This window comes from Chinchilla lanigera, unplaced genomic scaffold (assembly GCF_000276665.1).
Source record: "Chinchilla lanigera isolate Chin_1 unplaced genomic scaffold, ChiLan1.0 scaffold00048, whole genome shotgun sequence".
NCBI lineage: Eukaryota > Metazoa > Chordata > Mammalia > Rodentia > Chinchillidae > Chinchilla > Chinchilla lanigera.
In genome coordinates this window covers 11,888,905-11,914,513 of record NW_004955449.1, presented here as the reverse complement: position 1 = coordinate 11,914,513, position 25,609 = coordinate 11,888,905, and the positions used below count along the sequence as shown (strand labels likewise).

The 25,609-nt window shown below is 34.6% G+C and overlaps 1 protein-coding gene across 3 annotated transcripts in view; it reads left to right on the top strand.

Annotated features, from left to right (window-relative positions):
- Slc4a10 (solute carrier family 4, sodium bicarbonate transporter, member 10) overlaps nucleotides 1–25,609 on the top strand; it is a 280,912-nt gene that overhangs the window by 245,468 nt on the left and 9,835 nt on the right. For all 3 annotated transcript variants that reach the window (XM_005393324.2, XM_005393329.2, XM_005393323.2), the window contains 8 exons: nucleotides 256–417; nucleotides 1,868–1,981; nucleotides 3,109–3,270; nucleotides 10,286–10,537; nucleotides 11,946–12,014; nucleotides 16,164–16,337; nucleotides 17,048–17,170; nucleotides 24,101–24,168. In XM_005393324.2, the coding sequence (XP_005393381.1) occupies nucleotides 256–417; nucleotides 1,868–1,981; nucleotides 3,109–3,270; nucleotides 10,286–10,537; nucleotides 11,946–12,014; nucleotides 16,164–16,337; nucleotides 17,048–17,170; nucleotides 24,101–24,168 (1,124 nt within the window). The remainder of the gene's footprint in view (nucleotides 1–255; nucleotides 418–1,867; nucleotides 1,982–3,108; nucleotides 3,271–10,285; nucleotides 10,538–11,945; nucleotides 12,015–16,163; nucleotides 16,338–17,047; nucleotides 17,171–24,100; nucleotides 24,169–25,609) is intronic.

Genomic DNA, 25,609 nt, shown 5'->3' with positions numbered 1-25,609 from the left:
GGGACATTACGTTTATTATATACTGATTGGCAAATCAGTTTATGTTCAAATTTTGTATGGTACGTTTTTGATATTGCCAATTGCCTATCTAAACAGAATCTGAAAATCATATATAGTGTCTTTTACGTCCTGGGGGGAGCCATGGGTGAAAACATTCAGGGCCTCGACAGCAATTGATCAAAAGACCTTACTTTTCTCAAAGAAAAGTGTCCAGCTTTTTCTTAATAGCTCCATTTGTCTTACTTCCTGTGGCAGGAGTGCAAATCACTGCATGGAGAGTATGTTGGGCGAGCCTGTGGCCATGAGCACCCCTATGTCCCGGATGTGCTGTTCTGGTCAGTGATATTGTTCTTTTCCACAGTTACAATGTCAGCCACTCTAAAGCAGTTCAAGACCAGCCGATATTTTCCAACCAAGGTACCTAGACTATTTTCCTGATCTAAATATGAACTAACATACAGCATGATACGGAATCCTATGTGCTTTAGGACAAAAGAAAGAGTAACCGATGGAATGAAAGACCCATGACAGCTTTTGTAAATTGAGCAATTTGCCGGATTAGAAGTGGGGGTGTGGGTGGGGTGAAGAAAAAGCATTTTAGGACATAGGTGCCAGGGAGAGCACGAGCCCTACACCCTTTTCTCCTAACCACGTACCCTAAAGATCAGTCGCCGCTCTCTCACTTACATTTTTTGGAAATTCAGAGCACAAGCTACACTTCTGATTGTCACTTTCTTGCCCCGTGAGCAGTGGGAATGCTTCCAACCTGACAGATACCTCAGAGGAGCCACTATTACATACTCTAATTGGGAAAGCCCTTGGAAAACTCATTGGAACACTATTCTATTTTTCGGGTTTTAAAGTGTCAGTCCCTCCCCCTAACCCACCATGTTTGCATCTGCATATTTGGAAAGGAAAGTAAACAGAGAAACAGTTTAGTTCAATATTTAACACTGCAAAGTAACACCTATAATGTTTGACTCCGCCAAAAGAAGAAAAAAGGAACAAGGAAATAAGCCTTTTAGGGTTGAGCTATAGATTTCTGATGAAAATTCCCCTCTAAGAAAATATTGCAAAAACTATTCTTTTCCCAGAAGGCTTCTTTTTGTCACCTCCTCCTTCACTAAGGTAAAAGAGTGCTTTCTATCCCTCAAAACGTAATCTGATTCATAGCAAATCATTATTTATAAGTTTAATGAATAGACTTATACGTTGTGTGAATTTACATGTACATCATAAAGGGACCCTAACAGAAAACAGATTTTGTTGGTGACTATATAATGGTATTTGCTCAAAAATGACTTTAAGATATGAAATAGCTTTTAAAAGCCTTACATAGAGTGAGTATCTTTTAAGTTGAATATTTTTTAATTTGCCCACTCTGCTGTACACACTACCAACTGCCATATTTATATCTTAGATACACTAAATAAAATATTATGCTTCTTCAATCAAAATTTATTAAATTTATCATATTAATATGTTCCTGCATAAAAAAAGAGATATAAAATTCTGCCAAGTTCTGGCCATGCAACCTTATTCTGTGTTCTAAATTTTCACTCACCTAAGTTTATCAAAAACTTAGATTTTAGATAAGTATCAAAATAACCTGACCGTCATTATTGCTGTCTCATAATGTTTCATTCTGGAAAGGTTGAGTGTGTACCCATCTTAATGACAGAAATACATAAATACTGTATATATTCAGGTACTGGCAGAGGAAGTGGTAATATTATAGTATGCATAAAATACAATGTTATGATATTATGTCATAGAGTGTTTATGAAGTGTGACTCTCGATTATGTTCCTGAGTACTCCTTGATATTTATAGCTCCTTCAAGTGACAAGTGTTTTCATTATTTTTAGGTTCGATCCATAGTGAGTGACTTTGCTGTCTTTCTTACAATTCTGTGTATGGTTTTAATTGACTATGCCATCGGGATCCCATCTCCAAAACTACAAGTACCAAGTGTTTTCAAGGTGAATTTGTCATGGTACTACTAGAATTTAACCTTTCTCTCTGTCTCTCTCTCACTTTCTCTGTCTAATCTCCATTTAGATGTTTATACTTTCATGAAAGTATAAATACTATAATTAGCACATCAATAAATAAAGTGACTACAGCACTACCAAAATTTTGGTCTAATATTAAAAAATATAAGAATCATGGAAATATAAATATGAAGGTTGTTTGAAAAAATTTCCTGTTCTCTGTCATAGCTGGAATAGCTACTGTACAGCACTCCTACAAGATACGGAAGTGATTTAAAACAAAAAAAAATGCATTGTCTTGCAGAATTGCATAGTGGATAGGACTTGACAAACAGATAAAAATAGATCTGAAATAGACTTCTCACTAAGCTTTGTCACTAAGGGGACACGTAACCGTAAGCCATTTTCTTACCTTTGCTGAACCTCAGTTTTCTCATGGGTCAATCAGGGCTGGGGACCGCCTCATACAACTGTTTGCTGTCAGAGTGAACTCCTTTGGGACCACCTCAGGCATCAACCATGTTTAGAACTCTTTCTTAGTCTATGACTAACATTTTTTCCCCATTTTCACACAATGGTCTGTGTACAAATCTAAAAGCAGTTACTACATTATACTGAAATAGTCTCTTATTTATGTTTGTGATTCTACTGAAAGAAGATTCTAATTTATTTATCTTTGTATCTCAATTCTAGCTCAGTGGTCAGCATGGTATTTGTAAATATAAATAAATTTACCAGTAGTAAATGGCAAATATTAATACTATATGTTATTTATTATAATAGAAGTAATGATTGAGGGCAAAGTTTTGGAACTAGATTGTCAGAGTTGAAACTCCATATCTGTAGGGCAATTTACTAGATTGATCTATGCCTCACTTTTCTTATTTGTATCATTTTCTGTAGATTGTTGTGAAGAAAATAGGGAGTTGAAATAGTTAAGTCACTGACAGTGGTGCTTGTTACCTTAGACATGCTTCATGGGTATCATTACCTTTACTTTCATCCCAATTCACTTTGTCAATTTATAGTAAAGGCTTTCCTGGGAGTGTCTATCAAACTTAATTTGGTATTCAGTAATCCAGCTGCTAATATGTACATTCTTTTATTTTTTCCAGCCTACCAGAGATGATCGTGGGTGGTTTGTTACACCTTTAGGCCCAAATCCATGGTGGACAGTAATAGCTGCTATTATTCCTGCTTTGCTTTGCACTATTCTAATTTTTATGGACCAACAGATTACAGCTGTCATCATCAACAGGAAAGAACATAAACTCAAGGTATGTTTTTATAGCCACCTTAATGTGAATAATTCTGAATTAACTGCTTCCAAATAATGTTCAATAGACTGCCTATATTCTGCATTCATTTGTACAATGAAATATTAAAATGGTACTTTCAGGCTCATAATTTTTATTGTTCTACAAGATACTTTGTCTTACAATGATATGAAAAGTTGTTTGTAGCATTTGACTATGTTCTAAAGTATGAGACCTTATCTTCAAGGCTTAAAATAAACATTGTCAAAATTCTGATTTAGCATCTTTAGCATAGTTTAGTAAAATAATTAATTTTGACAAAATATGATTTTATCAACTCATGTTACATCTAGGATTCCACTGGGATTCCTTTATTTGACCATGAGTATGTCTATTACATCCTATTCACTGTTAGGCTAAATCACATCTTTAGATATTTCTTATATTCTTTAATTATTACTCTGTTTGCCATGCCTATAACAACAAAACCCAGCCATGTTTTAGATCTTTGGGTTTTATTGAAGATTTCAATAATTATTTTTTACAGAGAGAATAACTAAATGTGTATATATTTATATATTATACATGTTATTTTCCAGTTGTGAATAATCAAAGTTTTTTACTGGTATGTACGTTGTCTGAGATATGAAATATGAATACTATCATTTATACAAAAGGTAAAATAAATTCAATGAAGTCATTGAATGATTAAAAATAGTAAGAATCATACCCTTTAAAAATAGAACATATACAATCTTGTTTTGTTCTGGTATCATGAGGGAATTTCCAGCTATCTTCACATACCCTTTAGAGCCTAGGAAAAAGAATCATCAGAGCAACAGAAATCATGCTTTATAGAATTTTATAAATATATTAGAATGATTAAAAATCTCTCATTAAATCTTTGATTAAATTATAACTATATATTATAACTATAAATTATAACTATATATAGTTAGATATAATAATTATATAGGTCTTACAAAGCACAATTATATGTAATAAATCTTACTAAGAGGGACTTGTGAATTAGTGAGAATGTGTGTTTGTCTTAAAGAGCTTTCTTTATTCTTTGTTAAAAGTAACGGAAGATCCTCAAAACCATGTAAAAAAGGAATTAATTTAATTCACTTGTGTTTTGTCAAATTAAAATGTTTAATTATTAAATATATATTTTTAAAAATAATCTTACAAAGTCTTAAACATTAGACCAGAGATGTGTTCTTCTAGTTCAAAAATCAGGGTAGCATCCAGTCTTCTATGCAAAAGAGACTGAGACCCTAATTTATAAGTTTTGCTCTTTACTGTGGTGTGGATACCATGGCCCATTTCTAACTGTCAATGTGAAATCAACTGGCAAAAATATTTTTAATTTTTAAAATTTCATTATTAACATCTATTAATTGTAATAGCTATAGAAAAAGTCATTTGATAAAATTTAACATTCCTTCATGGTAAAAATTAGCTCTGAACAAATTAGGTATAGCAAGATCATATATCAGGATATTATAGAATGTAAATATGACAAACTGACAGCAAAGTACTGAACAGGGTAAAACTAGAAGCAGTTCTTGTAAGATCAGGAACAAAACAAGTGTGTCTACTCACACTGCTTTATTCAGTATAGTGTTGGCCAGAGTATTTAGTCAAGAGAAAGAAGTAAGAGACATTCAAAAGAAAAGAAGTAAAATATTTTTGTTTGATCTCTTAAGTTTATATGTTAGCTACAAAAATACCACAGAATTATGCCACTCAAAATTGGAAAATTTGAGATATTTATAGAATTATTTCTTAAATAAGGAATTCAGATTTCTGAGCTAATAGCTTTGCTATTTAATCAAGCTTCAAAAATAATCACTTTTATAATATCAAGATACTACCAAAGTAAATATCACCACAACTTTATTATTAATGTTACACAAGTTTAAGCACATTATGTTAAATATCATTACCTTGCTACTTTCTAAGATATAGGAAATATTTTATGCTAGATATTTGTTTATTTTTTTAAACTGACATTTGTATTTTTCTGATTCTAAAGCAAAATATAATTCTAATTTAAATATCAGATAATACAAAATGTTAAAGGACAGAAGTGAAAAACACTAAAATTTCATCACTTATAGATAACACTGTTTGCACTTTCTGTGTACCTAAGTATATTTTACTTTATTTTATTTGTTTATTTACTTTTTGGATGCTGGAAATCAAAACTAGGGCCTTTCACATCCTTTGACCATGCTGTACCACTGAGCTACACCCCAAGCCCTAAGTGTGTATATTCATGCTACGTTTGAATATATATTTATACTACATATCATTGTAATGACTATATATTTCATTGTACAACACATTTTATGGGTCTGGCACACTTCTGCTGTATGATTCTGCTTGTATAACACATTTTAAAATGAACTAGAAGACCAGTACTTCAGGAAGTAAGCCATATAGTCATTGTTGACTTTGCAACATAAGCTTATTTTAGCCTTTGTAATAAGGCAGAAATCTCTCTGATTTTGCTGAGAAAACCTGTGCATCACCTGTCAGTTAAATTGGTGCAGGCAGTATTTTTTCTAAGTATTAATGGAATCATATTAAAACAAGCTGAAAGTAAGTGATGATTTCTGGGGGATGATATCTTTTTGATCATTCTTGTGCCTCAACCTCTCAATTTCTTTTCTTCATAAGGGACACTAGGACCTTGACATTCACATCCATTTCAAAGCTACAAATTAGTATACTAGTTTCCTTTTTATATATAATACACAATAAGTGAAATATAGTGAAGTGTTCTTAAATGGTCCTCTCAAATTCTTGCATTTATAGAATTAAATGCAAAACTGAATCATTTAATATTTGTACCACTGAACAAACCCAAGGGTACATTATTAAACCTTCTTATATTGTACAAATTATGAATTATATAGTCAAATGATTCATATTTTCATAACCTAACATCCAAGATTTAGTGAACGATAGAGCAAATCTGGTTTCATCATCAGCTCTGCTGTATTGCCAAAGGTAGAGGATTCAGTCTGGTTTTGGTCACTCTTGAGTCTGAATTTCAATTTTCTTCCTTAAAAGGATATTTTCAAAGCAAGTTGGTTTCAGTGGAGACATAATTTATCTTTGCTGAGCACCTACTTTTGGCCTATGGCCCTTGTCTCCTGTAAACTTCACTATAATGTGGCCTGTTACTGTTGAATTTCCTGTTAACAGCAAAAACATCAGCTTCTCAGAACAATACTTGCTCAGAAGAACAGCTTGTCCCATTGGCCATTCTCCCCACCTGTGGCTTCCCTGAAATGTTTGCTAAGCCTTCTGGCTTTGGCTTGAACCACATTTTCATGAAAAGATGTTTCTTGAGTATACTTTCAGACCACAAGTTAATTAAGTTTTAGCTTGATTAGTACTAATTAATTTAGTACTAATTTTGTTTTTTCACTTAAAATCCATTTTTACCTTGGTTGGAACATTCCCTGAATTTGTTTGGTGAATCATATTTTGTAGTTTCTGTACAAGGCACCTTGTAGACTCTCCATCATGTACCTAAGTTTACATTGTATGTCTGAGTCACCTCGAGTGTACATTTCACCTCGTATCTCTCAGAGGCATATTTTAGATCTTTTGAGTTTTTCTTCACCTGTGTTATCAGAATAAGTAGTTATTGTGTTTTACATGATGTTTCTTAGTCCAATAAAAATGTGATTACACACACAATAAAACTGTTACAGGGGAAGAGCTAAAACCCAACTCCCCTGCTAAAGACCTCACTATAATCTGAGAGTGAAGGAGCACAAAATTAATGAAACTTCAAACTCATTATAATCCATTATAATGAGTGGATAGTATAACATATTTTAAAATTCATTCAAGAGTAAAATAAACTGCAATTGTAAAAATCTGAGAATGAAAAGTACCATATATGTTATCTACAGATATACATATAAATCATACTGTCTCTAGCATTTGTTTGTTTGTTTCTTCCTTAGAGAAGTGGGATAGACAGGTTAACTGAGTCCCTTTTAAAAGCATTAAATATAACAGCTTTAAAAAAAGCATTCTCTATAAGTGAAAAGAGAGACATTATCTTGCAGAACAGAAAGTTTCTGTTAAGATGCAGCTATGGGCTTTTCTACATGTTTCTATAGACAGTTCAAGCTTCTTTTGACATCAGTTTTAATAAACAGCAATACAATCCTGGATCACTTGAGTAAATGAATGCATTTGCAACATTCGTTTGGCACCGCATTCTCTTGATGATTATGGCATTTGATATGTTCTTTTTTGCCCTCTTTGTCAGCCTGGTTCTTCATGTCAATCTATAGTCTTTTATGTGGTTAACTTGACAGATGCAGGAAATTGCTGCCAAGCTTTGAAATGAATTTTTTCAGCAGTGGCATCTGGGTATCAGATGGTCCTTTTGGCTGGCCTCTTGTCTTGCTGCATGTTGGTTTTAGTGGGGTCTGGTGTAGCATCACCTGTTGCTATGCTCCCTTTTCCTCCCATATGTCCATTTCCCGTGATTCATAGATGATTGTGAGAATAAAAACTCCATTTCTGTCTTTATTTGAGAAAAAAATCCACAGAAATATGTTAGAAGGTGCAGAGTTCTTTCTCTGACAAAAGGATACTTCCCTTTGGCTGGCATGCCTATCAGTTAATAATTTGGTTACAAGGACCAAGTTTTTAAAGGCATTTTAAATGAAAGACGAGAAGAAGGATGCTGATTAATTAGTGAAAGTGCCAAAACTACCTTATTTGCTTTGGTTTGCATTATTGTTGTACAGTGTAATCAGAGGGAAGTTATTTTATGATGTTTGTACATAACAAAGCCTTCTTTCTAAATTTTAGAAGGAAATAATCCTGTCTGAAAGATTATTTTGTCCACTTCTGAAATCCTATTGCATTATATTTAGAAAACACCCAGCAAAAGCTACAGGAAATCACTATCATGAAGAAAACTTTCTTCATATTGCATTATAAATTGCAGGGAACATAGAGCCTGAGAAAGTTCAGCTTATGCTTTAAACACAAGCTCTACCCACAAGCTGTGTCCTCTGTCGTCTTCTCATGTACATTTCATGACTGCAGCCTCTTACAATTTCTGTGCCCGCTCAGCGGTACGAAGCTCCACAGAGGTGTCTGGGGATGTTGGCTTTCCACTCCCTTGGAGCCAGGGGTCGGAGTAATTCTGCCCTTCACTCTTTCAGAACTTTCTCATTACAGAATCCTTAGGACAAAGCACTGCTGTAATTACTTAGGATATTGCCCTTTAAAAGGATCAAATCTGTGCTATGGAACCACATCTTTCACAATGTTTGTAAAAGGGCCAGGGGACCTTGTTATGGCTCTGGCAAATCTTCTTCCTACGGCTTTTTGGTTTTGCATACACAGGATGATTCTCTTCCCATTCCCCAGCTCCTATCAATGGAAATCCTGAGATATTTGCAAAGAAGTTTCCAGTGTCACACTCATTGGAGATGTTGGGTCTTGACATTTTAGTGAAGTGTAGCGTTGCCACAAGCAAACTGACCCAAGGGAAGTGTGACTGACTTGGTGATGACAGGAGGAAAATGTCATTAGCTCCATATTTCCTATGTTCCTCCTGTCATCACTTGTACTTTTAGCAGGAGTAACAGAAGATAAAGGAAGTACAAGTGACTTTAACCATCTTTTTCTTAATAAGAAAACAATTAACGAACACAAAGAAAACACTACCACGACAGGTGGTAATGAATGTCCAAACAATTTATACTTCAGCTTTTGTAATAACTACAAAATGCACACAGTTTGATAAAACTGCCTCTAAAAAGAAGAAAACTATTCTTACTAAAGACCTGGCCATTTATGCCCAGGATCATACCAAGTGTAGCTGCTACATTTATTTTAGAATTATTATTATTCAATTTGTCTGTGTTTCAATGATATGTATTTCTTTTATAAAAAGTCAATCTATAACTTTTTTGATTGTTTATTGTGTTAATGATTGTCTAAAAACTGTGGGCAAGATTGAGAAATTATATGATAATTATATGATAATTCAGAAACATATTGTTTTACTGAAGAGCCTTGAAACAAAATAAGAACTAAAGAAAAATGCATTGTTCAAGCACTAGAATGTAATAATACCTAATATTTGCTGGGTGCTTGTTATATAGCAGATGTTACCCTAAATGATTGGCAAAATTAAGCAATTTAATCTCCACAGCATACCAGTAACATGCCTTCTAGTCTTATCCTCACCATTTTTCAGATTAAAAAAAAGAAGCCAAGGAGGGTGAAGTGATTTGTTCAAGGTAACTGTTGGGCCAGTATTTGATCACAGCAGTCTGTGTCCCGAATCTATACTCTTAGCCACTTTATTATACTGCTTCTTATGAACTGGTATTTTTAAAGTTAAAAATAGGAATTGAAACATAAAATAAGCCAAAGCTTTTGCTGCTTTTGAAATTTTACACCATTAATCCCTACAGGGGATGTTGGGAAAGGGAGGTAGTGTTTCATCCCATCTTTGAGCTCTGTCCCCGAGACGTCACTAATCACCCTATGTAGAGAGCAGACGCGTGTACCCAAATTGCATCAGTTTTCCCTCGCAATTTTCTGCCTGCTCTAAGAAAGCACTTCAGCTTGCCGCATCTGGATGTTAGTGATATTGGGGTAGAAATTACAGACGAAATTAGTGATCCTGGAGTACAATTATAGAGAAGATATACAATGCAAAAATTATCATTTTAAGGAGAAGCTGAATTATTCTAGTGCTGAAAGGGAAATAAATAAGAACAAGATCACCCTATGTACAGATAAAAATGAATATAAATAAGGGTGCTTAGGCTCTATATTAGTTTTTCCTAATAAAAAGTAACCCATTGAGAGAAAAAAGGGCAACTGGAACCTGAGTGTTGAAGTTTATCTCCAGGAGCTCTGCTTCGAAGGGCCTTTTGAGCATTGTCAGGAAGTGGATGCCGTTCACAATTAGGCCATCCTTAGTCCTGCTGCTGACACAGTTCCTTTTCTTTCTTTCGTTTTTTAACAGAAAGGTTGTGGGTACCACCTGGACCTGCTAATGGTGGCTGTCATGCTCGGCGTGTGCTCCATCATGGGCCTGCCGTGGTTTGTGGCTGCCACGGTCCTCTCCATCACCCATGTCAACAGCCTGAAACTGGAATCGGAATGCTCAGCTCCGGGAGAACAGCCCAAATTTCTTGGCATTCGGGAACAAAGGGTTACTGGGCTTATGATTTTTATTCTTATGGGTTCATCGGTCTTTATGACTAGTATTCTGAAGGTAATGAGATCTGCACTTGTGAGTTTGAGAGAGGGCAGACTATATCTACTTAAAATTTTCAATTGCATTTCAGACATAAATTTGCAAGTATAGTATAGCATGTGATGAAAGTGATGGATTTCTTTAGCATGTTTATGTAATTACGCTTAACCTGAGGGGGCAGAGAAATATGTTCTTTTGTTAGAATATACCTAAAAGTTTACACTGGCAAAATAAAATTTGATGTCTAATTTGTTGCAATAGTTTTGAAATGATGATCAAGTTATGGAAATCATTTATTGATTGCAAACCGACATGTGACCTGAAGTCACTTGTGGACTTACACAAAATTAAAGTTTTTATTTTCTTCTTAATGGACAGATACATTAGCAATTAGTGTTCCCTGGTAGAGATATAGACATATTTTATATTTAAATGATCTGTTTCATATGCTCTGTATATATTTTTATATTTTAAATGCTCTGTAAAACTTTTTCACTTACATCATCATTTCATACACTTACTTTTTCATACTTAAAGTACTTGAATCCATTTTGAAGAATACTAAAGAGTGATTATTTTATCATGTAATTTTGGCAGATATTTCCAAGGTGTGTTAATTATATTTTAAATACTTTTAATTGCTTATAATTTGAATTTTTATTTGCATGATTAATAATTTATATAACTATTTATATTTAATCACTGAAACAATTATGCTTTTAGGAATTCATTTGTGTGCCATATAAGTAATTATTAACATAGAATGATGGTGAGATGTTTAAAAAAGACAAGTTCAACAATCCACATGTTTTCAAATATCTGACATAATTCAGGACAGGACCGAATTTTAATACAAGCTTCATTCCTCATCTTTAAACCAAATGTTGTGTTATTGTGAAATAAAAAGTAAATTGTCTTTAAAGTGGCATAGTGATAGTATCTGTCACACTGCCGGGTGTGGTGGCACATACCTGTCGTCCCAGCACTTGGGAGGCTGAGGCAGGAGGGTCTTGTGAGTTTGAGGCCAGCCTGTGCATGTAGTGAATTCAAGGCCAGCCTGAACTACATAGTGAGAACCTGTTCCCCACAAAATTATTGTAGCATAGTAATAGTCAGTATTACTGTTTATTATGTATTATGTGGTTTCAGAAAAACAGGTTTTGACTTAACAAATACTTATAACAACTTTATCATTTTCATATCTTTTTAGATATTAAGACACTAAGGCACAAAGAGCTTAAGTAACTTACCTAAAGTTACAAAGCTAACAAATACTAGAGGTAGAATTTGAACTCATGTATTCTGGTTCTGTACTATACTGCTTCTAAAATAATTTTTCCCCAAGTTTGTTCTTCAGTAAGTGCAAAATAGCATGACCACATACTGGAAAATAATGTGTGCCTTTTCTTTAATTATTCTTTGACAGTTTATTCCTATGCCAGTGCTCTATGGAGTGTTTCTTTACATGGGTGCCTCATCTCTAAAAGGAATTCAGGTAAATTTCTTAGATATAGCATTAGATTTTTATTGCTCCCTAAAAACGTTACCAGGTGATTCGCACCATAAAACAACAAACTTCTATTATCTCAATGTTTCTGGGGGTATGAATTTGGGAACAGATTAGCTGGGTACCACTGGTGTAAGAGGTCTTGCTTAGCTGCCGTGAGGGTCACAGTTATCTGAAGGCTGGGCGATCTAAGATAGCTTATTAGCAAGAGGCACAGTCTCTCTATGGTATTGACATGAGGCTTCAATTTTTTTTGGCCTCAAGGGGTCTCCATGGGATACTTCTATGTGCTTACAACATAGAAACTATGGGGGGAGGTCCTTTTTATTTACTCTCCAGAATTGCAGGTGGCCACCGTCTACTTTTTGTTAGAAATGAGTCATTAAATTCAACATGTGCAAAAGGGAGGGAAATTAGACTTCATTTCTTAAATAGAAGAGTGTCACATAATTTGCAGATGTATTTTCAAACTTCCACATGTGTTTTGAGTCATAGCAGAGGCTATTGGCAAATTCTTCCTGATTATTTCTTTTACAGTGCTACCCTGGGCAATAGTGAATGTTCCCTCAAAATTCATGTCCTCCTGGAATCTCTGAATATGTCCTTAGTTGGAAAGTGGATCTTTGAATTAGAATTAGACATCTAGTTGTACCTTCAAAGACCTCAGTTGAGTAGGCCATAAATCTAATAACTTGGGTCCTTTGAAACAGAGAAGAAACACCCTGAGATGTAAGGAAGAGGGCCATGTGTGGATGGAGAAAAAGATCATAGTTTTGGTCCCCCAAGCCAAGGATGTCGGAAGCACCAGGGCCTGGAGAAGGGAAAGAAGTTTTCTAGGGCATTTTTTGGTCATTAAGAAAGAAGTTGTGGCAATTGATTATTGCAGCCCCAGAAAGCTGATAGAGATTTCTATTTAAATTTGTCTTTGACTAATCTTATTTCATAACTTAGTATTATTTAGCCAAACACTTTAATTTTCTGGAAAGAGACTAAGTTTGAGGATTTTTATTGCATAATTTTTTGTCAACTAAAAGGAGAATCTAAATAACAGCTTTTTCTATGCTCTAGCTAGTCTCATTGCTATTCAAAACATATAGGAGAATAGTCACTTGACTGAAAAAAAGGCAGCACAGTGTCTCTGTTCCTAAGTGAACCACCTACTGGTGTTTGAATTTGGGAGATCAGACAGCGCTGGGTATCAGAACTGAGGCAAAACTTTACACACAGTCATTGTGAGATCACTGACCCCTCAGTGGATAGACACGAGTCTGCTTTGTTCATCTCAACACTGAGTAAAGTTAGTTTGGGAGCATGGGGTGGTTGAGAAGTTTTATGAATTCAAATTTTACTCAAATAAGATTTTACTTACTCCCTTAAAAATTCATGTGTGAAAAGTATATTTTGATAGAATTGGTTTGGTAAGGCCTACAGGGAGAATTACTGTAGAAGTTTTATTTATTTGTTTTACTGAAGGGTTTTTTGTTTTGTTTTTTGCCTTTGGCAAAAGTTCCATGAGTACTAATTTCATCTGTAAGTGAAGAGCATTTATTATTAGGCCCCAGGCTCACATAAATACGGCAGCAGAAGTTTAAGAAACAAAGAAACAATCATTTTGATAAGTTTCAACAGATTTTCCCCAATTCCATTCACATGATTTTATACTCATGTGGTTTAGACTTAAATAAGCATGTCAAACTTTGGAATTGTTTGGAATTTGACTTTTGCAGATGGAAATCGAAGAAAATATTACCAAAAGCCCACAAGTTAAATATAATGAGTTTTAAATAACACAAATGGAGAAGTAAGCACAGGCACATGTTAAACAAACAGGGTCTCACACTGAGAAGCAGATTAGTGAAAATCTGAGAAAACCCTAAGCTCAGAAGTTGAAATTCCTATTGGGAACTGTGGCTAAATGGGTGTGGCAATAGAACAGTAATATTGAGGCATCATAAAAGCCAAATGTAAAACTCAGTATGTATTTGTCATGACTATTATTACTAATTAATGATAATTAAATAGGTAAATGAATATCTATGGCTCAAAGACCATGTTACTTTCATGCCCTGTAAATTGGAGGAATCTATAGATTACCTGACTGTTTGGCAACATTACGAAACTTACTATGTAGGCTTCTCACTGTGAAACATGGCAGAGAAAACAGATCACAATGTTCTCGTGAATGCTGTTTCTGTATTCAGATATATAACCACATCTATATTCATTCCAACACTTTAGGAATCCAAAGTAGAGCAAATGTGCCATTTAAACAATAACAATCGAAGCACCCACACACTGAAGTATGCTTATGCAATAACATAGCTTCCTAAATGGAGAAATGGTAGCTGGGGAAAATTTGTTCTGTAGAAATGGAAATATTCAGTTGTAAGCCAAAGGATTTTATTTTATTTCTTTCCTGTTCCTTCCTCTACCATGCACCAAGTTTTATGACTTCTAATTTAGAGAGATACAGTATTTAGGCAATATAGATAAAAAGACCTAATGATGTGTACATGGATAGCATGGAGAGGGAGGTGAGCTGAGGTGAGCTCATCATTGAGTACTCTGCACACTAGGTTTCAATAAATGTTTGTGGAAGGTATGAATGCGTATGAGGAAGGGACTGTACAGTGCCTGAACTAGTGTACCTGATTCTGGCTAAACAACTGAGGGAAGAAAGGTAATGCCATGTCATAAGCCAGAGAATACAGAAAGAAAGATAGGTATAAGTCACTTGGGGTGTTCTTGGTATATGTACAAGTAGGCTTGGGTAAAACAGAATGTTTTGATCATCTTTTTTATTCTGTACCATTGTCCCTGTGCATATTAATTTAAAAATATTTGATCAAAATTATGTACAGCTTTCCTATAAGTTAAGAAATACTAATAATTTACTATTCCTTTTTTGTAGAGTAACACAGTGTGGAGAAATGGCACAGAATAGAACAATGACTTGAATGACTGTAACCAGTGATTGAATCTACTTAATCACCCCTCACTGGAAACATTGAAAACTGCAAAAATTGGCCTGAGAAAAATTAAACAAAATGAGTCACATGAGATAAAACTAATATACACTACAATTTGTCACTAAGTAAACTGTGATTGAAAATTTAACCTTCCTGTGAAAATTTAATTTATAAAATTTAAATTGAGAATATTTTGGTTCACTTTATTTAAAAAAAAGTCAAAGTCAAAGTTAAAATAGAATTATATGGTTACAAAGCAATTGTACTATCTTTATGGCAAAATTGAAATAACATCAATAAAATATGTTTGAAAACATACAAATGGTTTGAGAGTGCAACACAAGAAATTAATCAAGAAGTTAAACTGAATTAACCAAGTCTCTTTGAAAAACACTTTATTAACTAAAGTTTGTATTGGTTATATAAATCTTTATGGTTAAGGTGTTTTTGCTCATAATTCAGGAGTGGTGGCATAATCCCAGCACTTGGGAGGCTGAGGCAGGAGGATTGCTATGAGTTTGAGGCCAGCCTGGGCTCTATAGTGAGTTCAAGATCAGCCTGAATAACAAAGTGAGACCTTGTCTCAAAAACAAAAAACAAAATGAACAAACAAACAAAAAGACGTTTGTGTTTGTAAAGGCAACATCAAAACCTTTGTTGGGGATTAAAGTGGCATAGTCAAGACATCAGAGTTCAGATAAAGAGTTCAAGGCATTCTGCACAGCAGCTGTGTAGGATACAGAGCTCTGGGAGAGAGTGAGGGAGAGAAGCAAGTGTAGGAGTTACTAGCAAGTATGTGAGGGTGGAAACTGGGGGAAGTTGAACCATTCCAGGAGAGAAGAGGGCAGAGCATGGGATTCCAGGAAGCACAATATTTGTGGGGTAAAAGGAAAGGGTTATGATGTAATGATGAAAAAGAGGATGGTATTTTGCCTCTTAGGGGTCCACTGTCCAGCATTTAGCATAAGTTCTTTCTGAACTACAACCTGCCTCCAAATTCAAGAAAACATAGGAAATTATTAAACTGAAATGTAGCATTTCAGTATGAGTGGTACCTGATTATCAGATCAGTGTAAATCTAAAATTTTAGACCTGATTAAATAAGTACTTGTTTTACTCTTATTGTTGTTTTATTCTTTGGTGTAATTTAGTCTGTTTAATCTTTTAGTTATTTGATAGAATAAAGCTCTTCTGGATGCCTGCAAAACATCAACCAGATTTCATATATCTGAGGCATGTACCACTCCGAAAAGTCCATCTCTTCACAGTAATTCAGATGAGTTGCCTTGGCCTTTTGTGGATAATAAAAGTTTCAAGAGCTGCTATTGTGTTTCCTATGATGGTATGAAACTTCTGCCAACTCTTTTTCTCTACCTCTGATTTTCAAATCTCTTTGGAAATATGTGAACTAAAATTGGAACAACTGAAACATTTTGAGCAGTTATTGGAAATCCTAGTATAAACTTTGTCTTTAAAACTATTTACTAAGGCAGGATTTGAGAACATCATGGATTTCACTGATTTATTTTGTCTGTCATTTTGAACACTTGTAGTAGTTTGTGTTAATTGAAGCTAGATAAAAAATACAAAATTTTAGAATTTAATATTACAGATATACTATCGGAGCTACTTGAAAAGTTATGGGAATTTTAAGAAATAAAATTTAAATGTTTCAGGCAAATTTCAAATACCTTGGAAAAACTACAGTGAGTTTGAGTAACCTTAAGTAATTTTTAAATTAATCAGCATAGAAGAGAATGTTCTCATGGTCATTTACTATAATACAAACTATGTACTTCATGTATTTAAGGAAACAAAATCAAATATATTTTATTTTAATGTAGCTTAACTCCAACAATGAGTAAAATCTTAGCCATTCTTTTGACTATGTGGTTAGAAAGGAAAAGAGATCAGACAATACTTCATATACAAATATTTCAAATGTTACTGCAATGTTAGTCCTAGTCAAGACTAACTCATTTCTTCCAGACATTACATATGTCTCTCATATTTAGATTTTCCACTTGAAACTTATTTTATTGTTCTCTGTAGGTGTTAGCACTGGTATTTGTAAGAAAGTTGATGGACTTCTTATTCACCAAACGGGAGCTCAGCTGGCTGGATGATTTAATGCCTGAAAGTAAGAAAAAGAAACTAGAAGATGCTGAAAAAGAGGTAAGTCAGTCAGAGTAAAGCCACTATGTTGTAGTGAAGGAGGGGTTAAAAACAAAGTGACAGTTTTTTGCAAAATTTTCATCATTAGACAGTGCTTACCAACAACCATGGGTGAACCAACTGACTTGGAGGTTTAATTTTTAAAGTCATAAAGATTTAAACAGAGAGAGAGCGAGAGCCAATATATTACATGAGGGAACCACCTCCCTCCCCATGAAATATGCAAATATTTTATACTTAATTACCCCTTGAGTTGTAAGGCTTATTTTTCTCACTCCTCACTCATGGATGGCAGAAATGCGCTAATACTAAAATACATTCTATCGCCAGGCAATGATTACTTTTTGGTTGAATATATGACAGGAAAAGATGAGATATGTTATCATTGATAGTATTTTTCTAGGAAAAAAAATGAAATCAAAAGATTCTAATGAATAATCAATTTTTTGAAATAGGCAAAATATCTGAGAAAAAATGATTTGCTTTCAAAGTGATTTACGATTGACTCGATATTGCCTGAGAAACTTTGGTATTTTAATTATCTTCAGGGACTACTAACTTATCCTATTCTGTTTTATAGGTTAAAACAATTTATTTTAGATTTTTATGGCATATGTAAAATTCATATGCTAGGGCTGGGAATTTAGCTCAGCGGCACAGCGCCTGCCTGGCAAGTGCAAGGTCGTGAGTTCGATTTCCGGTACTGGAAAAAAAACCCAGAACAACAGCAACAACAACAAAAATAAAATAAAATAAAATAAAATAAAATTCATATGTTAATGTGGATCTATTTTGAAGGCTACTTAATCATAACATTTTTTAAGGTACATTGAAACTATATGCCATAAATGAAAAAAAAATGGCCCATACATTTGGTACAGTGATTAAACTTATAGGTTGTAAAACATAAAAGAATCTTTGTAAATAGAAATAAAATTGAAAATTAATATTTTGTGAGAATTGTGCATTATTTTTTCCATTTTTCTTGCTTCTGCAGATGATCAGTAATGTGTTTCCTTTTTCTATCTACAGAGTAGTTTTTCTAACTGTAGATATTTTCTCTTTCCTCTTGTGAAATTGTAAATGTTATAGGAATCTTAGGTTTTCCTGTGTCATTTTGTGAGGCCAAATTATTCTGCAAAACTAATTAAGTTTCTGCCCAGCATTTTCTACAAATCAGGGTACGTGTTGTATTATTGGTAGTTTCTTTTACTTTTGCACGGGGTCCCACTGCAGACAAAGGATTTCCATACATGAGTTATGATGATGTATCTTATGTCTTTTGAGTATTCAGGTTTTTCTAAAATTCATGCTTTATACAAGGACACTGGGATAGTTTTGCAGCAGAATGTTCCAGATGCAAATCTGAGAAAGGCCTCTCAATGCATTCATGGGATTAGTTTAAAGATCCTTAAAATCTCAAAACGATTAATATGGTGAACCTCAGTACACAAAAAGTGAGAAAACCATTAATACAATAAAGAAATAATCTATGATTGAGCATTAAGATATAGTTATAACTACTTTCAAAGACAGATAACGCATCAAACTGTAGAGAGATAAGGAAGTTTAAAGATGTTTTATCCTAATTTGAAGTAATACTGTAAGAGTAGGATCAGTGAAGAGAGGAAGAGGATGCAAGGAGATGACACTGAAACTTAATCTCTGGTTGATTTCCTATGTGGTTGCCCAGATCTCAGTGTTCTATTTTCCTGAGTTTATGGACTCTCCTGAAAGTTATCATCTTCTTACTGTGGCTTCCGGTACCAAGTCCCAGCTTCTAGGAGATCATGCGTTAAGGGGGAAAATGGACAAGTTCTCCAGAAATGTTGCATTTCTGAATTGCTCAAATTAATTAAGTAACTTTGATCATGATCTGGCAAGATGATAAATAGCAGAAATAGCTCCCTGAGACTTGAATTTAAAGTGAACTCACCTCTCGTCCTTTTGATGATAGTTACAAGCTTGTGCCTTTGTCCTCCAGGGTTTTCCTATCAGTAGCCCATTTCTGGTCTTATGGCACTGAGAAAACATTCATTTGACCTTAAAATTCAATAATGAGTTAAGCAGAATAAATAGCTACACAGGCCAGTCCAAGGTCGCAGAGCTTCTGTTCCAAATTTTCATGTACTTCATGCATATGCATATGCATATGCTTCAGTTTTTAGAAAGAAAGGATTATAATCAGGGTAGAAATGAATATTGGAACCCTGACATTTTGCACATTGCTGTGTAAAGAGAAGACTGAAGAATCAAATTCTGGATGTCCAAATGTGCTCAGAGTACCAACATGTCTTCCTTCCTACTTAAATATTCTCTGGGACATCGTACACATTTGACAAAAAGACTACTGTTAAAAGCAAAAAACTCCAGCAGAAGGTTTGCTCTGGGGATGGGGGGGTAAGGTTACATAAATACTGGAAATTCAATTTTTTGGAAGCGATCATATCTATACTTTTGATTTCCTGAAGGTTCATTCTAACATGTACAGATAAGAGAAAACAAAAAAAGGGCAAGTTCGGCCTTCAGATCTATATAAAACAGGATCATGAAAAACTCCAAGAAAATGCGAAAACAACCTGAAAACAAGTAAAATTAAACAGTGTTGCAGGAATGTGATACTGTTAAGAGTCAGAACTGGTTGTGGATTTGGGCAGTGAGACTTAATCATTGCACAGACAGATGTCATTTATAACTGAATCTTTGGGTGGGGCAAGCATATTCTCCTTCCTTGGTTAGCGGTTTTCCAAAGTGTAGTTCTAGAACTTCTGCTGCCTTAGCCAACATCTAAAACTTGTTAGATGAAAAATCTTGGGCCTCACTCCAGACCTGAAGGGGACAGGGTCAGTGATCTATGTTAATAAGACCTCTAGGTGATTCTGAGTTAAAATAAGCACTTTCCTGCTACCTAGAACCATAAAGTTTGAATTTCCAGAAATAATCACATTTTAAATAAAATGTTACTCTATCAGAATTTCTATTTATAATAATTTATTATGCTTGCTTAGAGACACTGAATTAAAAAGCCAAAAAATATGTTTCCTTCATCTATTTGTCTGTATTCGATATGAATCTCTAACCCCCATTTATCCTTTCAAGCTTTCATCAGTGAAGTTTTACGAATTGGTTTTCCTAAACATTGGAAATGATAAGAACTATTTATAAGTATGACATTTATAGATTTAAATGTATCATATGTAATGTTTGAAGTACCTGTTCTGTTAGTAGTTAGGGAAGTAAATGGCTAGATTATGAAGGGCTTGTTTTCTGCTTGTATAAGTAAAGAAGTTGAACTTGAATTTTGAAGTCCCTTCCATTTTTTAAGATATGTGAATTCCAAAATTGCTGAATATTTCCTCTCTAATACTGTAAGCTTGTTTGTGAATATTGGCTCCCTTCTGTTGCTATTGTGTACTTTGAGATATTTGAGGGCTCCTACCCAAGATACTGGCTTTGCTGAAAAATGGATATATAATAGATGTTGCCTACTTCAATAAAGGTAGTTCGAGGACAATTCATGTTCATAATGTAATTTGACATATATCACACCATTTATCATAAACACAAAAAGTGACTACAGTTTTATTTTCCACTTCAATTCAACACAGGCCTTTAGCTCTAGCCAGGCTCGTTGCTCACTGTTACGCAAACATATATTATTTATTCCTGCCTTTTATGCTTCCCTCTAATATTTACTTCTGCCAAGTATTTCTTCCTTTCTACAATCTCTGTTTCTGTGCTTTTCATGGTGATACTTTATGTCCTTTAAGAGAAGGGCTTATCGTTCTTTTCATTGTTTTATCCCAGTGTCTAACAGATTACTTGTCATGGAGATTGTGCTTAATACAGAATCACTGCATGGATTAATTAATAACTTCTGGATTATTCTTCTCATTCATTATGTACCTACTGCATCATACATGCTCAGTAAATATTTGAGCGACGTTGAGTAGATTCATTTTGAAATTTTAATTTTCCCTGAACTTTAGTGGAATAGCATTCATTGCCATTTATTTTGTAGCTGAAAATGCGCTATCTTAGTTAAAAGATGGCTTTTATACCACAGTATAAATATTTCTTACTCAAATTGATGAAGCCCTCAAATACTCTAGAGTAAACAGATTTTGATCATCACTCCTCTAGTATCTTGCAGCTAGTTGTACCCTGCTGTAGAATTCAACATATCTTTGATGGGCCCTGTATAAAAGAAGTGCTGAATGGAACTCATTTTAAGATACTTCTGTGGTGGATACCTGGGTAGATTTATGCTCTTCTTTCTCTGCTCACATGACTGAGAAAACCCAGGTTGTGACTGTCGTGATGAGTAGTGCCTGTTTTACTGCTCCTCCTGGAAAGTCTCCCTCCCAGTGCTGCCTGGGATACAGCGGCCCTCCGTCCCCGCTCCAGGGCCCACCCAGCTCCCTTCTGGCTCTAAAGGCAGCGGCTGCTCTGCCACCCTTCTCTTCAGATAAGCATGGCTTGGAAATGCTATCTTTAGAGGTGATGAGTTTTTGTTTGGATAGAATTATGACTAGTATAAAGCCCACACATGCTAACAAGCCAGAGTGCAAAATAATTATTGAAAGCAATTTGAGAGAAAAGTGGAAAATCATCTGAAGAAAAAACGAAGTTGTTCCCAAAGCTTTGGTCCAAGTTTTGCTGTTACTTTGAGTAGTGAGGTTTCACCTTCTGCTGCCAGGTAACCTGAGCATTGATGCCACTGTTCTTCTCTTCAGCTTGTGTGTGAGTGTGTGCATGTGCCTTTTTTCTCTTTGTTAAACCTTTCTGACTTCTTGACATTTTATTCTAAACTGGCCATAAAGATACTATATGACAGGCTTAAGTTCTCAGTGGAAAGCCATGGACAGAGTTACATTTTTCTTATAGCTTGGTTTTACTTCATAGCTTTTGGGATTACTGTGTTTTATGTTACTCTGTACACATTAAGGTAATCTCTTGCACACAGAAAATAATCTCTTCTACCTGAAAGGATATATACTTTCTACCCATGGCCTCCAGGCTGTATATACAAGCTTAGATGATGTAGATATCCTATTCTATAAATTCTGCCAATCTCAGTATCAAGGCATGCCTAATTTTAGGCTACAGCTTTGTGCTTAAATAGGCAATTTTAAACTAATAGTAGTATGTATTTACCTTGAATTATGTCTAAGAGTACTGCCAAATGACACCAGAAATAGGCATAAAATGCAGGTAATAAAATACATCTGACAGACCAGAAGAGAATTTTTTTCTTTAAACAGAACGAGAATAGAATTAGTTTCTGAAATACTAAGGAGTATGCTATTAGCCCCACAGAGTATAAAATAATAAGCATCTGTGGGGACTATATAAGAAAAGAAGTAGCAAAGCTCGTTGAGTTTCCTGTACTCTCCATGATTCCACGGCATAGACTTGGCATACAGATTCTGTATGCATCATAGCCAAAGTTCCAAAGGGAGGGAACTGCTTTGGCCAGCAGATTGGGAAAATGCTGCAAGAGTGAAATGAGACCTACCCCATGTTGTATTACATATTCACAGGTTAGCTGAAGAGGCACTAGAAAACACTTTGTCTCTTTAAATATATTGCAAGAAATATCCCATAGAACATTCAGACTACGGAGTATGCGGGTGGATGGCCAAGGTTTGAACACAGGGGGCCCCAGGAACAGCCTCACCTGCCAAGAAGAATAGGAACAGCCAAAGGTCATGTCTCTTTAGCAGCTGGCTTAGAACTAAATGGAATGAATTCAGGATGGCTGGTTTAGGTTAAGCTGGTTCAACTGGCATAGGCCAGCTTATCTCTGCTAAACTACTAAAAGAGGAAAGGAGATGAACCTTCAAGGCCATCCCTATTTTTTCTCATCAGTTCCTATTTGAGAAGAATCACCTAATTTTTCATGTGTATAAATTTAAAATTTTATTTCTGGAGTTAGAGCCAGAATTCCAATATTTTTAAATGACCTAAATAATTCTTTAGGCTTGAGCAGTGTAAGCTGATGCATTGGAAAATAAACACATTAAATAAAAACCATAATCTATAACTTTCTTTTTTGGTACATGGAGCAAGTTTAATGATAACATCATTTGAAAACTAAACCAGGGCATTTCATTATGGGAGCCATAGATTACCTTCTTCTCAAAGATAAAGTTTAAAATGTGATACATGAATATCTAAAGCATTTCCAGCTTTTGGTGGAAGAGTAGAATTCATTGTAAGAAGTCTAAAGCATTAAACAAAAGCCTAAGATGTACCTAAGTAAAGTATTATGTTTCTTCCTCCATCAAGACATAATGTGTTTGGCCCGTACAGAAATATATCTTTTACTGTCCTTTTCTGTGTCTCTAGAATGCTGTAGTTCTCAAAGTGTGGTCCCTGGACCAGCATAATCAACATCACCGGGAAACTTGTTAGAAATGTAGATATCAATACTCTCTCTAGCTCAGCAGAATGAGAACTTCCCCAGCAACCTGTATTTTAGGCAAGCTCTCTAGGTGATTCTTTGTACAAAGTTTGAGAATCACTGCTATGAATATATCCTTCATCTCCTCCTATTAGAGCATTCTGGGAATGTAATTCCAACTTTATAACAACAAAACTGACTATATTACTCATACTTTTGTCCTTGTGAAATTTAGATTAATTTTTAAAAATTCTGCTTGGAAATTAACTATGTTTTACATTGAGTGACATGAAGGAGATTGTTGTTAGCGTTTAAATTACTTTGTGTTATGAGACTCTCATTAATTACTTATGTTCTTGGTAGCTGAGGCTTTATTGAAAGGCCCTGTGCTAGCATTAATAAATGCAAACAAAGTGGAAGGTCCTGAGGTTAATGAGATAATGAAACATTAATCTGTGTTTCTTCTTTTATGTAAAATGGAGATTCATCAGGTTCATTTAATGTACTTTACATTGTCTTTCCAGGAAGAACAAAGTATGCTAGCTATGGAAGATGAGGGCACAGTACAACTCCCAATGGAAGGGCACTATAGGTAAGATACACATTTAAAATATACCCATGTAAGTAATAGAGTGTGTTTGATATATACTACATTCTGTTTAAGACTTTCATACTGAATGGATCTTTGTAAGATTTGTTGGAGTTATGTTACAGTAGGGGAAAAAAAAACCCTGAGACCAGGAATTAGCTTACCAGGGTTCCAGTACTAAATTCTGTTGATAGAAACTATTTGACTATACCCATGTAGCATAAAAGGATGTGGGGCAGGAGCCCTCACAAAAATACTTCAAAGATATAAGATATCTTTATCTTCAAAGTTATTATTTCTTAAGTGAAGGATTCAGTCATATGAGCCATTTAAGAAATACTTATATTTACATATTTGCATTTATATTTTATATTTATATTTAAATATGCTAATCTTCATATTTCATACGCAGACATAGCAAAGGAAAGCAAATTCCTTCAAGTTATAATAAAAACCTTTGCAAGTGTTTAGCCTACAATATATATTCATATTCTCTCTCTCTTCTTCCTCTTTCATTCCCTGTCAGTGTAGTTTAGTTTAGTTTTCTTATTAAATTCTGCCTTAAGCACTGTTGAATACTCAATTTCATGGCCTCAGATAGGGATAATTTACATCTATGCCAGTAAAAAAGCAGGGAAGAATTTCCTCTGAGAGGGAACCTGTCACAGTATTAAAAACAAAGTACAAGAGAATTCTTTGGATCTTCAGAAGCTTCCTCTAAAATGATAGTCCCTAAAATTTTAAAAATATAATTACCTACTACTTAAGGGTGACCCAAACATAGAAGGCACTTTAGTTCTCCCTTTTTTTTCTTCTACAGCTTTAAATCCTGTAGTTGCATCAGTACATTACCAAGTGTATTTTGTGGCAACCTGGTCTCATGTGGTGCTACTTCCAGAAGTACCTTGTAGTTAAATAAGTTTAGAAAATGTTCCATGGTGCATTCCATTTAGAAGTTCTCAACATGCACTGGTATATGCAATAATCTAAGTAGTACCGCAATTTTTTAAAAGTTTACTTGTGTTTAATTCAGCCTTTTAAAACACTTTTGCTTATATGACTCATTATCACATAGTATGAAAAACTTGTGTTCACATGATGCTTTTTTTTTTGGAAATTAGTTGATCTCGTGCTTTGAGTTACTAGGAAATTATTTAGGCAAATTAGAGGAATTAAAGAACATATTTCAAGATTGGACAAGGTAAAAATCTCAAGATTGTTTTCATTTTAAGTGATGAATTTGTTACCGTCTTATGAACAACTACTGATGTGCTCATGTGGTCAGCTTTGGATCCCTGTTGAAGCAGAACACAATTGTTTCAAAATAGAAGTATCTTACAGGGCTGGGGATTTAGCTCAGCGGCAAAGCGCCTGCCTGGCAAGTGCAAGGTCGTGAGTTCGGTTCTCGGTACCGGAGAAAAACCAAAAAAAAAAAAAAAAAAGA